At 40.1% G+C, this 11,610-nt stretch overlaps 1 protein-coding gene across 1 annotated transcript; it reads right to left on the bottom strand.

Annotated features, from left to right (window-relative positions):
* Nucleotides 1–583: 583 nt before the first annotated feature.
* Nucleotides 584–9,962, bottom strand: poglut1 (protein O-glucosyltransferase 1). Its single transcript, XM_084051716.1, has 11 exons — nucleotides 9,885–9,962; nucleotides 8,695–8,785; nucleotides 7,252–7,395; nucleotides 6,700–6,835; nucleotides 5,232–5,353; nucleotides 4,758–4,817; nucleotides 4,366–4,465; nucleotides 3,907–3,965; nucleotides 3,618–3,785; nucleotides 2,935–2,991; nucleotides 584–2,767 (listed from the first exon to the last, which is right to left on the bottom strand). The coding sequence occupies exons 1-11, from the start codon at nucleotides 9,955–9,957 to the stop codon at nucleotides 2,611–2,613; spliced, it is 1,167 nt and encodes a 388-aa protein (XP_083907842.1). The 5' UTR covers nucleotides 9,958–9,962; the 3' UTR covers nucleotides 584–2,610.
* Nucleotides 9,963–11,610: the final 1,648 nt, after the last annotated feature.

The following is an 11,610-nucleotide window of genomic DNA, read 5'->3' as shown; positions in this document are numbered from 1 at the left end:
TTGATAATCGCTGATCTACAAGCTCACAATGCACTGCGATGCGAGGCCTTGTGAGCTTGTAGATCTGCCATTTTCTAAAGATTTTTATACATCTGAAAACTTGAAATGGGACATTCTGCATAATGAGTACTTTTACTTTTGGCACTTTAAGTACATTTTTATGCCAATACTTATGTGCTTTTACTTAGGTCAATTTTGAATTCCGTACTTTTACTTGAAACAGAATATTTCTACATTGCAGTATTGATACTTTTACTTAAGTAAAATAATTCTTCTTCCACCACTGCATTTACCAGTGAAACAGATAGGCTGTGTCATTGTAAAAACATGTGTCTTGGAAAATGATCTTATTTATGATTTAATATTATCTATTATACTGAGAAAGACTGAATTGCATTTTGTTATTGCCTGTGGGCATCTGAAAGTTGTTATCCTACCCAGTTGCATTTCAAAGAAAACCTAATAAAATATGAATGACCAAAATAAGGCACCATTCAAAAGGAACCATGGAAATTGTTCAATAAAAATGCATGAACGCAATAATAATTACATACATTTTTTTTTAAAACAACATAACTTGAGCTTCAGATTTTCCAAATATTTAATCGTTTTACATAATGAAACAACTCTAAAAACAACCAACACCACAAGCATTTTGACCTAATGTATTCATGGTGATCATGGACACCTGGAATGGCCTTTACTCCTCCTAAACTGTCCTTGTCGTCATGTTCTGAAAGCAGAAGACCCTAACGGTCTGTGAGGTCGGTGATTAAATCTACCGTGTTGTCTGTACAGACTTGTCATTAGTTTGAGTGTGAGAGCTTAGTCAGGACAAAGAATGTTTGTTACAGACATAACGCTACTCAACCGTCAGGTGATATTCATGTTTACTATTAAGTAATTTCCTGTACAAAACCACGTAGCGCAAGCGAGTGTAATGTAAACATCGAATTTTGGCCAGGTAGATATTCAGAGCTTTGTTTCAGTATAAATAAAAAAAGAAATGAATCAATACAACCAAGTACCTCATCAACACCACAATCCATTACAGTAACTCAAGTGTAAAAACATGATCTTACAGCAGCGAGAAACCTGCTTGTTGGCAATATAATGTGAATACTAAAACATATTCGACACTGGTACCGCTAGAACTCGCCAAGGCAGGTTCTCTTTGAGGATACATTTTAAAATCAACAGCACATGAAGTGTTTCCTGTAGCGTCTCTGCATGTTTGAATAAAAAAATGTATTGCTTTGTGTTGGCACTTAGTGTAGAATGAACTTAAGTTGATCTATAGTGTTGACAATTAAAAAGCATAAGGCAGAGAGGACCCAGATAACACATGACATTTTAGACTGCACTGTTTCCATCAAACAAACAGAAAAACAAACATGTAAGTCTGGTTGTGGTCAACCTTATAAGCTGGTAATGTTATTCAGCAGCTCACTAGAGGGCGCTGTGGCAATGACATCAGACAGGTTAAGCTAAAATGTGGCTATTGGGCAAAGACTGCCTGTTTGGAGTCTCTGAGCAAGACAACTTGCTCTGAAACACTAATCACCCCCAAAAAATAACCGTTGTAAGTATTGGCATACACAGGGACATACAACACCACAATGTTTGATCTATCACACAATTCATCAACACTAAATAATACAATCTGAATAGGCAACATGTGTGCGTTGGTCAATACAAAGGTATTAACCCAATGACTACAAGAGGGAAAATAGCATCTAGGCGGTTTCTTTTTTTTACTACCGTATGTGTATTCACAGGAATGACTGAGATATAATCCATTGCCTCAATGGAAGACAATTGTGTGTGAAGAAGACAGAAATAATGTGTCCTGGCCTGGGTTATCAGACTATAGTGTTTAAACTCATCAACACCAATAGCTTACTTTAAACTGGTATCAGCCTGACTTGATACCAGCAATAGTATTGGTGCATAGTATTGGTGCAATAGTATTAACAAAAACAATTTTAACTCATACTGTATTTCTGCTAACTGCACATCCATGCAGGGGTCAGCAGTGAACAATGAATTCATCATACGTGTAAGATCATTCAAGTAACCCAAATTAGTTCATGGTAGCGACAATGGTGGACTCTCATGACATTTCATTAGTGGCTGTCCCAGACAAACGTAGGAAACAGCCTGAAAATCCACAGTCTCTTCAGTTTTAAGTTATGATACACATGTCTTGGACTGTGACTTTAGTGCTTGAGAAATTAAAAAACATAATGGGTAGGGTGATTTCACCTGATGGGGAATGAAGACTTAGGAAATCTCTGTGGGTGGGCATGTGCTGTAATGAACTCTGGCGTTTCTGTGTGATGTGCTTGCATGTTGCAGACGGCTGACTACCAGGACATCATGTACCCTGCATGGACCTTCTGGGAGGGAGGCCCTGCTGTCTGGCCCATCTACCCCACTGGACTGGGGAAATGGGACCTCATGAGGGACGACCTGAAAAAGTAAGCTGTGGACAGCAAATAAAGCCTTTCTCTCAACTACAGCTGAAGTGTCTCCTGGGTTATAGGTCTGTGATGTTAGGTCTGAGTCTTCTGGGTTAAAGTTCTATCCTGTTGGGTCCGGTCTCCTGCGTTAGAGTTCCGTCCTGCTGGGTTTGTGTACAATCTGGTTGCTGGTGGCCTTCCTCTTGGGTTTGTACTGCAACAGACGGCTGAAGTCAGTCAGGAGTCTCTCCCAGTAGCACGACACGTCTTCCATGCGCAGGTGGTCTATGATGAACTTCTGACCCCTGTGAGAAGAGAGAGGGAGGGAGAGAGAGGGCGATAATGAAACAGCAATGGGATGCTGATGACATTTAGGTTACTCATTTGTGTATGTGTGTGCGCACGTGTTGGTGTGTGAATGAAATGCTGTTGTAACAGAAAATCCAAAAATGTGGAACACTGGCTACTGTACCGTATGGCAATTTCCTGTGCAATGGCGTCATTTTCCTGGACAAACTGGAGCAGCTCCCTGACCAGGAAAGAAAGCAAGATTTAAAACAGGTCAGCTAGGTTTTAAGTAACAATGTAGATATAGTTGTCAGGCAGTGTTGTTTAGGTAGTTCTTTTGCCTACTGGCAGTGTGTACAAGAAATGTGGCGCTGATCAGTCCAGCGGTTTGGATAAACACACAGTCATTGTGTGTGTTTAGATATACATACAGTATAGTAGTTGGCTAGCCATCTGCAGAGCCATGCCATAAAAATGTGATGATCAGAGATGTTTTGCCATAAAATGACTGCCATAAAAAAGTAATATAATCATTACTTCTGGTTTCTCACTCAGAGAGCACAGAAGCAACAGATAAACATGATGGACAATATTTGGCATTATATCATGGCCAGGTTGCTAAACAACCGAAGGTTCTACCTCACTATAAAGAAATGGTTCTCAAAGTGGGGTCTAGGGACCCCAGGTGTCCTCGAAGGGGTTCCAGTGGGTCCCCAACTATAGTTAGGAACCAAATGGACCCTTATAGGTTTGTAAATCCGAGAGTGTACAAACAGTTATGGGGCTCTGTGGCTTAATGCAAACCAAACTTGAAATTAAAAGGTTTGAGAACCGCTGCTTTAAAGTCAGACCCCCGTAGTGAGTCACCTGACGTCAGAGAGGTCCTGTTTGACTGGGATGTAGTGGACCCAGGGCTGGAGCTGGGAGTAGAAGAACTCCTGCCACTCGTCCCCAACATGGAACACCAGAGAGCCACACAGGAACAGGTGCTTGAGACGGAAACTGGCCGCTACGCCGCGGAAGTTGAACAGGTATCTGTAATGGTTGGAGAGGGCAGATTTATGAGCTATAGATGTATTTATTACACTTATTATTACACTGTCTCACTATATCCATTAAACCATCTCTGTCTCTGTTCTAAAGATGACATGCTTACTTGTATTTACAGTGATCCACCAATGGTATCTCCTTGGCTGGAGGTCTCCCCAATGTGTCCTAAAAGACAAGAGAAAGACAAAAGGAATGACAATCTAGGATTATCTTGTTCCAAGCACAATAACAATGTAATCTATGTATGTGTATATGGATGGCTGTACAATAATATATAGATGCAAACATATTCAAAGCAATATATAAAATCAACAGCTACTACGTAATTGTTATCGTGTTTTGACACAAATCGAGCACAAATAACACATCCAGGTAATTAGTTGTTTGTTTACCTTTGCCTCGAGCAGAGGATAGTGGGTTTACCACATTACACAATATATTAACCACAACACCCGACAAAAGTGTTTAAAAGTGAAAGCTTAACGTTTCTGTGTTAAGCCCCACCCGGACCAGTGTGTCCTGAAAAATAAAACATTTCATAATGTCAATTTGACATGAGACTGACCCTGTCAGACTTCCAGGCCTGGTTCTTGGTATATTCAGCGTCGACCAGTTCTGGGGCATCTCTGGACAGCAGTATCAGAGGGTCCCGCTCTGGGCTGGTCCTAAATGGAGAAATCAATAAGCTTCACTTTTCAACCAATCCGGACTACTGAAAAGCTTTTATGGAGCATTTTATGGAAGAAATGTGAAGAGGACAGACATATTTCACAGTAGCACAATAAACGAATAAAGTAAAACGATGGAACACTTTTCTCATGTAACATTTAATATTTTTGGCAGTTATGGAGACTTTACAGGTTAGCCGTACTAAGCAGGATAATGCACTGTGATAATATTGTGCGTTTATTATTTCCTTATTATTTTAGCATTTTGCATTAACGTGCTTAGACTGACCTGGAGCCTCTGAAGAATCCTCTAGACTCTTTCCTCTGCCATGGCCACTGTGCTGCAGACCTAACAGAAATGATCACCAACATTAGTAAACAAATACATACACAGCAAATCCCAGAATCCCATCCTTGGATAATTCAAGTGTGAATTTATATTCAATATTTTATAGCCATGAACTTTGAGCCTTTTGGAGTTGCTGGTCACAACTGTAAGAAGAAAGGTACTATAAGACAGCGGTTCTCAATGTGGGCTCTGTGGACCCCCAGGGGTCCTAGAAGGGGTTCCAGGGGGTCCCCAGCTAAATGATTGATAATTAGGAACCAATTGGACCCTTAGAGGTCAGTAACTCAGAGTGTACAAATGGAAGCAAATGGACCATTACGGGTACATTTTCTTCCATGTGTTCACTCTCGGAGTAATGAAATTAAAAGCGTTTGAGAACCACTGCTGTAAGATTCTGGGGCTGTCACAGCTTACTTTTTCAGGTCGTCCCTCATGAGGTCCCATCTCCCCAGTCCAGTGGGGTAGATAGGCCAGACAGCAGGGCCTCCCTCCCAGAAGGTCCATGCGGGGTACATGATGTCCTGGTAGTCAACCGTCTGCAACATGCAAGCACATCACACAGAAAATGAGTACTCCAGAGTGCATTACAGCACATGCCCACCCACAGAGATGTCCTAAATCTTTGGGGTTGATCGTTATTCAGAAGCGTGCAGATTCTAGGGCTGTCACAATCATAACATTTTAGTCGAGGATTCATTTTCATTCAAATCACTGCGATTAATGATTGAATTGTTTATGTCTTACTCTTTTACCCCGTTTTCACATAGCCAAAGTGCAGGAAGTATAGTGGAAATTTTGAAATTCGTCTCATGTGAAAACGGGAACTGATCTTGTGTGGCAGAACTTTTGGTGTTCGAAATTTTACGTCAAGCTTCGTAGTAATTTTTCCGGAATGTACTTGCAGGATACAAATTTCCCTGTAGTTAAAACGCTAGAAATCAAAGTAATGGGATAGCAAATCCTCACTGTGCATTTGCAAGCTTGATGACGCAGGAACGCATGTCCCCCCAGTCTCACAAGATTCAGCACTTGATTCTTAACTTTTGCTGTCAAGTCTGGATATAAAAACTTGCGTCAGTTGTGTTTTTAATCAATGCGATTTGAAATGTGAGTTTGCTCACAGCTCGCTGCCCGACACGTCCCAGTTACAGGGGAGGGCGGCCCGTGTGGGTGTTTATCCTGCAGCGGCAGAGTTATTATTTTGTCCAAATATTTTAAAAAGGAAAGTTTGTTTTGCCACATCGTTGCTGCAAATTATTTTTGCTGGGAAAATTCTGGCACTGTAGTGAAAACACAGCTTTTGTGTTTTGAACAATGGAACCTATAAATAAATAAAAATACCTTTGTTTGCCATTTAGGCTTTATAAACTTAAAATGCACAGAACAGATATGACATAATAACTTAAATATGAAAAGAAATGAGTGACAATGACCGGTACCAATAAACTTTTTTTTTTTTACTATGGTCCAAAACAGGCAATATAATTTATCATTTCATACATTCAAAAATGTTTGAAAATGTTTGCCCTGAATGCCCAAAATAGGGATACCAGGTTGAAAGTGGTTTAAAGACAATGGACAATGACCTGGAAATAATTAAGAAAATATCATGTTTTTATAGAGGTGAATAGAAACGATTCTAACCAATATGCAAAATAATTGCAACTAGCTCAACATAATTGTGATCAGGGGATTATGTAATAATTGTGACAGGTCTATTGCATATGTGTGTGTGTGTGTGTGTGTGTGTGTGTGTGTGTGTGTGTGTGTGTGTGTGTGTGTGTGTGTGTGTGTGTGTGTGTGTGTGTGTGTGTGTGTGTGTGTGTGTGTGTGTGTGTGTGTGTGTGGGTGGGTGTGTGAAGGACTGCCTACAGTGTCTGACCTTACTGAAAGAGAACACGGGCAGGATTGGCTGAACCCAGCCGGGGACCTGAGGGTAATCTCTGACGTTCACCACCATCTCCACATCAGGCAGCTTGTCAATCACCTGCAAGATGAAATGTTCCACCCCACTGCACCTGAAAGCAAGGAAACGCACAATTAGTCTATAAAAACTATTGAGTGCAACGATTTTTTGTTAAAAAAGTCAAGCGGCCAGTGAAAATCTTCTACGTGGGCACCAAGCATTATGGTTGTGATTTTCAAATCTTAACCGATTTTAGAAATGTGAGATACCACAGATTCAAGGGACTTGAGATCTCCTTGTGTGACTGAACGTGACTTGAGGGGATAAAGAGTGCTTGATGTTGATTTAACCGGTGGTTAAAAGTTTTAAACTTCCCACTCTGGGTCAGCCCCGTTTGGAACCTCACCCTCCGCGATAGCTCGGCGCTATATAGCGGACGGAGAGGTTCCGATCGGAGCCAACTCTGGGTATGATATGAGATGATGATAGTACTTGCATCAAAGTGGCTTGTTGATTTGTCTGTCTCACCTGGCTGGGAACATGCAGCTGTGCTCTCGGTACAGCTTATGTCCAATGATCTGGTAGTGGGTGCCCACCCCTCGACTGATGGTGGCCTCCATGAGGTCCTGGGACACCCCCCCTTTAAACGGTCGCAGGTCATCCTGCAGGACACTAGAACACAGGGAGGAAGGATTTTCACAAAGCAGTCATATAAAGCACTGTTTCCCTGATTCTTGTGGGTCGAGACTCGGGAGTAAATATCCCCTTTTTTTGATTCCTATATTTAAAAAAAAAATGTATTTCAAAAGATTTAAAAAAGTTTAAACAAAATCAAAACTTTTCATCAATTAAAAACAATTCCATAAATAAAGTCAGAAAATCAAATAATTTCCATAAATATGTTTTTATTATTATCAACTCATTCACTGCCACTGACGTATAAAAAAAAATCCGATTACCAATACTGCCAATGACGTGAAAAACTTTTTTTTTTCCCTGTATCCTGTATCTCGGCTGTATCCTGTATCTCGGCTCCTGTATACTTTTTCTTAACTATGTATTATATTGATTTCTAGTACAGTTATCAAACGCACCTTAGATGACAGCTGTCTATTGATTTCTAGTACGGTATCAAACCCACCTTAGATGACAGCTGTCTATTGATTTCTAGTACTACGGTATCAAACCCACCTTAGATGACAGCTGTCTATTAATTTCTAGTACTACAAACTTGTAAGGCTACTTCTTGGCCTCAATTACAAAACCCATCTAACCCATGCCCATTTTGCTAGGATTGGATGGCTTAGGGTTGAGGACAGAGTACAGCAACTTGCTATGGGCCTGGTCTTCAAGATACACCACAACATTGGGATCCCCCTGTATTTGTCAAAATACTTCCAAAATGTTAATCAAGTCCATGATCATAACACCAGAGGCAGCTCCACAAACCATGTTCAACCCAGATTTGGCACAACAAAGGGAATGAACTCTTTCTCATGCTATTCATCTAAAATGTGGAATGCCCTACCAAAAGGAGTAAAGGAGTGTAAAACCCTACTCACTTTCAAACATGCCCTAAAGATACACCTTCAGGAGGCTGCAATTCAAAAATGGCCCCTGTCCAAGTCCTAACCTACCCCATGTCCTAACCTAACCTACCCCCCCCCCCCCTCTCTCTTTCTTTTTTTGTACATATTTCTCACCCTTCATACCAGTACCCTGTAAACTGATTGTATGACATTCTGTATAGTAGTGTGTATATCTGTCTGTCTCTTATATGTCATCATGATTTGTGTGCGTGGGGATCTCATCTTAAACAAGCTACGTGCTTAACTGAGCTATCCAGTTTAGTAGACCTTGTATTGCGAATTTGTACTTCCATGTACTGTTATGTACTGTCATGTACTGTTCTCATGTCTTACTAAATAAAGTACATCAATCAATCAATCAATCAAACGGTATCAAACCCACCTTAGATGACAGCTGCAGTTGACTGCGCTGCAAGGACGGTGCTCCTCCACAGCTTTGGAGATTTTGTCCTGATATCTCTGCCACTTTTTACCTGAAGAACACACATTCCTTTTTGTTATGCGATATGCATTCTTTCCTTATGTTATGCTAGTTTATTGCACAATTCTGTCTCAAATCAAATGCACACTTTGGAGTGTCTGTATCTGCACTGTGTTGTGCACACTCATGACTTGCTCTGCACCCCCACCACCCAGTGGTGGAAAGTAACTAAGAACATTAACTTAAGTACAGTACTTAAGTATGGGTTTGAGGTAACTTTACTGGAGTATTTAATTTTTTTTGTACTTTTAATCCACTACATCTCATTGTCAATTATTGTATCTTTTACTCCACTACAATTATTAGAAAACTTTACCAACTAGTTACTTTGCAGATTTGGATTATTATTACAAAACATACATTAACCACTTCAGCCCTATTTAAACTTTGGCTATTTGGTTGTGAGCTTGTAGATCTGCTATTTTCGAAGATTCGAAAGATTTGAAAGCTGTGAAATATGACATTCTGCATAATGGGAACTTTAACTTTTGGTACTTTCAGTATATTTTGATGCCAATACGTTTGTACTTTTACAAAATCCATCACTAAACAGAACAACAGTTTGTTCTTCCCACTGGTAGTTGGCATAGATGTTTTGTGTGCCTATGTTCCCGTGGGGAAATGTTTTGTTGTTACACTGACAGATCTGTGGATGATTTGTTTTCCTGTTCTTATTTTATGAGTGCTCAGCTTTTATTAAGGGGGTTTTCAAGGATTTAGGTGAATGTTGAGTCAAGTAAATGAGTACTTTTACCACCACTGCCAAAGTACAATATTTGCCTCTGAGATGTAGTGGAGTAGAAAAAGTAAAAGTATTGCAAATTTGAAAAAACTCTGGTAAAGTAAAAAGTAACTCAAAAGTGTACTTAAATACATGTACTGAGTTACTTTCCACCACTGAACAAAGCTGATAACATTGCTTCAATTTCATTTAGCTTTTAGCTCACTAGCCACGCTAGCTAACAAACAAAGTGGTAATGAATGACTTCTTGGACGTCATAAACGTTGGTATTAGACTGTAATGTAACTAAACAGAAATGGCGTTTTTCCGCAGCTAAATCAATGCGGTTAGTTTTTGTTTATCTTCTTACCTGAAGCATTGAGCAGGCAGACATAACATACTTGTAACATCAGGACAACAGTCCACCACCTTAGCCGCTCCATGTTTGTTTCTCCTGGCTCTGCTAGTCTGGTCTGGACTGGAGGAGGCATGCATGGGGTATGTTTTGCCTACTTTTAGTTCTGTAAGGCATTAATTCTCAAAGTGTGGTCCGGGGACCCCCAGGGGTCCTTGAGGGAGTTACAGGGGGTCCCCAGCTAAATGATGGATACTAATTAGGAACCAAATGGACCCTTATGGGTCTGTAACTCTGAGAGTGTACAAATGTGTTTTTTTGCATTTGTACACTCTCAGAGTTAAATTAACATTGATTTTACAATATGGGGTCCCAGAGATAGAAATGCCATTAAATGGGGGTCCGTAGCCTAATGCATGTTAAACTGATAAGGGTCCTTGAAGAGAATCACTGCTAGAGCCGTAGAACTCTTCTCTTATGTGGGCATATCTTTTCAAATGGGGGTCCGCGGGCTAATAAGTGTCAATTAGGGTGTCCTTGACATGAAAAAGTACCACTGTTGTAAGACGCTATCCTTCCCAGCTGCTGTGCCGAGTCCGACCTAGCCCTGAAACATGACTGTCGTTACAGTCATGGATGAACTTCAACCTGGTGTTTGCACTTTTTCTCCATTTACATAAATCTTACATAAACGTTCAGATTTCAAATATAAAGTGCTTACCCCATGGCCACGGATGTTACAATTATATTCGGGACCTCAGAGGTACCCGTATATTCCGTATTGTTCATTAAAAAGCATTTTAATCCGATCGGTGGCCATTTTCTCCGTATGCTTTCAAATACGTGACCCTATCGGTTGGGAGGTGTATTGCACTCTGATACATTATAACTCTATGAGAAAATGGTCACCAATTGTATTAAATTTGTTTTTAATGAACACTACGGAAAATACGGGTACTTCTGAGGGCCAGTACATAATTGTAATATCCTTGGCCATAAGGTAAGCACTTTATATTTGAAATCTGAACGTTTATGTAGATGTACGGGCTAAATGGAGAAAGTGCAAACACTATGTTAAAGTTCATCCATAACGGTCGTGACAGACGACCGTGGCGTATCCATGGAATGGAGAAAGTGCAAACACTATATTAAAGTTCATCCATAACGGTCGTGACAGACGACCGTGGCGTATCCATGGTCTGACCCTGAGAACAATATATATTTAAAGCAAATCAATTCAAAGGTGCTTTTGTCAAAATGGATTTTGACCAAAAAAATGTTATATAAAAATAATACACACATTATATTTTCAAATCCTAAATTAATTTGGTCAATAAAAAGTAAAAGACAATAACAGTAGTACCCACTACCCCGTGCGAAATCAGCCAAGCGAGACACCGCCGTACTCTGTGTGCCATTGCTTGAGTCTGGATTTATATTTTACGGTAATAATACGCACATCGTAATTCACTTGTGTTTATACCGTAATACTTCGAGGAGAAGTTCACATTAATAAATCACATGGCATCGATTAAAGATAAAATCACAAGATAATCCCTCAAAACAGATTTTTTTGAATGGAATGGGTTCCCAGATTGATCAAGTGATAACCAATCAGACAGTATCATCATCATGGCATACTCAGAGTAAATGTGTGATAAGCAGTGATGGAAGAAAGTACTCACATGTTTTATTTAAGTAAAAGTATCAATACTGCAATGTACTGTAGATATAGGCTTAG

Source organism: Gymnoscopelus microlampas, assembly GCF_963454915.1.
Source record: "Gymnoscopelus microlampas genome assembly, chromosome: 24".
In the NCBI taxonomy this organism is placed as follows: domain Eukaryota; kingdom Metazoa; phylum Chordata; class Actinopteri; order Myctophiformes; family Myctophidae; genus Gymnoscopelus; species Gymnoscopelus microlampas.
This window is presented reverse-complemented; position numbering and strand designations above follow the sequence as displayed.

Coding starts and splice junctions, on each gene's coding strand:
- poglut1 (XM_084051716.1), bottom strand. CDS start 9,957: ATGGAGCGGCTAAGGTGGTGGACTGTTGTCCTGATGTTACAAGTATGT. Junction 3,786..3,906: donor GTGGATCACTGTAAATACAA/GTAAGCATGTCA, acceptor CAACCATTACAG/ATACCTGTTCAACTTCCGCG. Junction 2,768..2,934: donor GCACAGGAAATTGCCATACG/GTACAGTAGCCA, acceptor CTCTTCTCACAG/GGGTCAGAAGTTCATCATAG.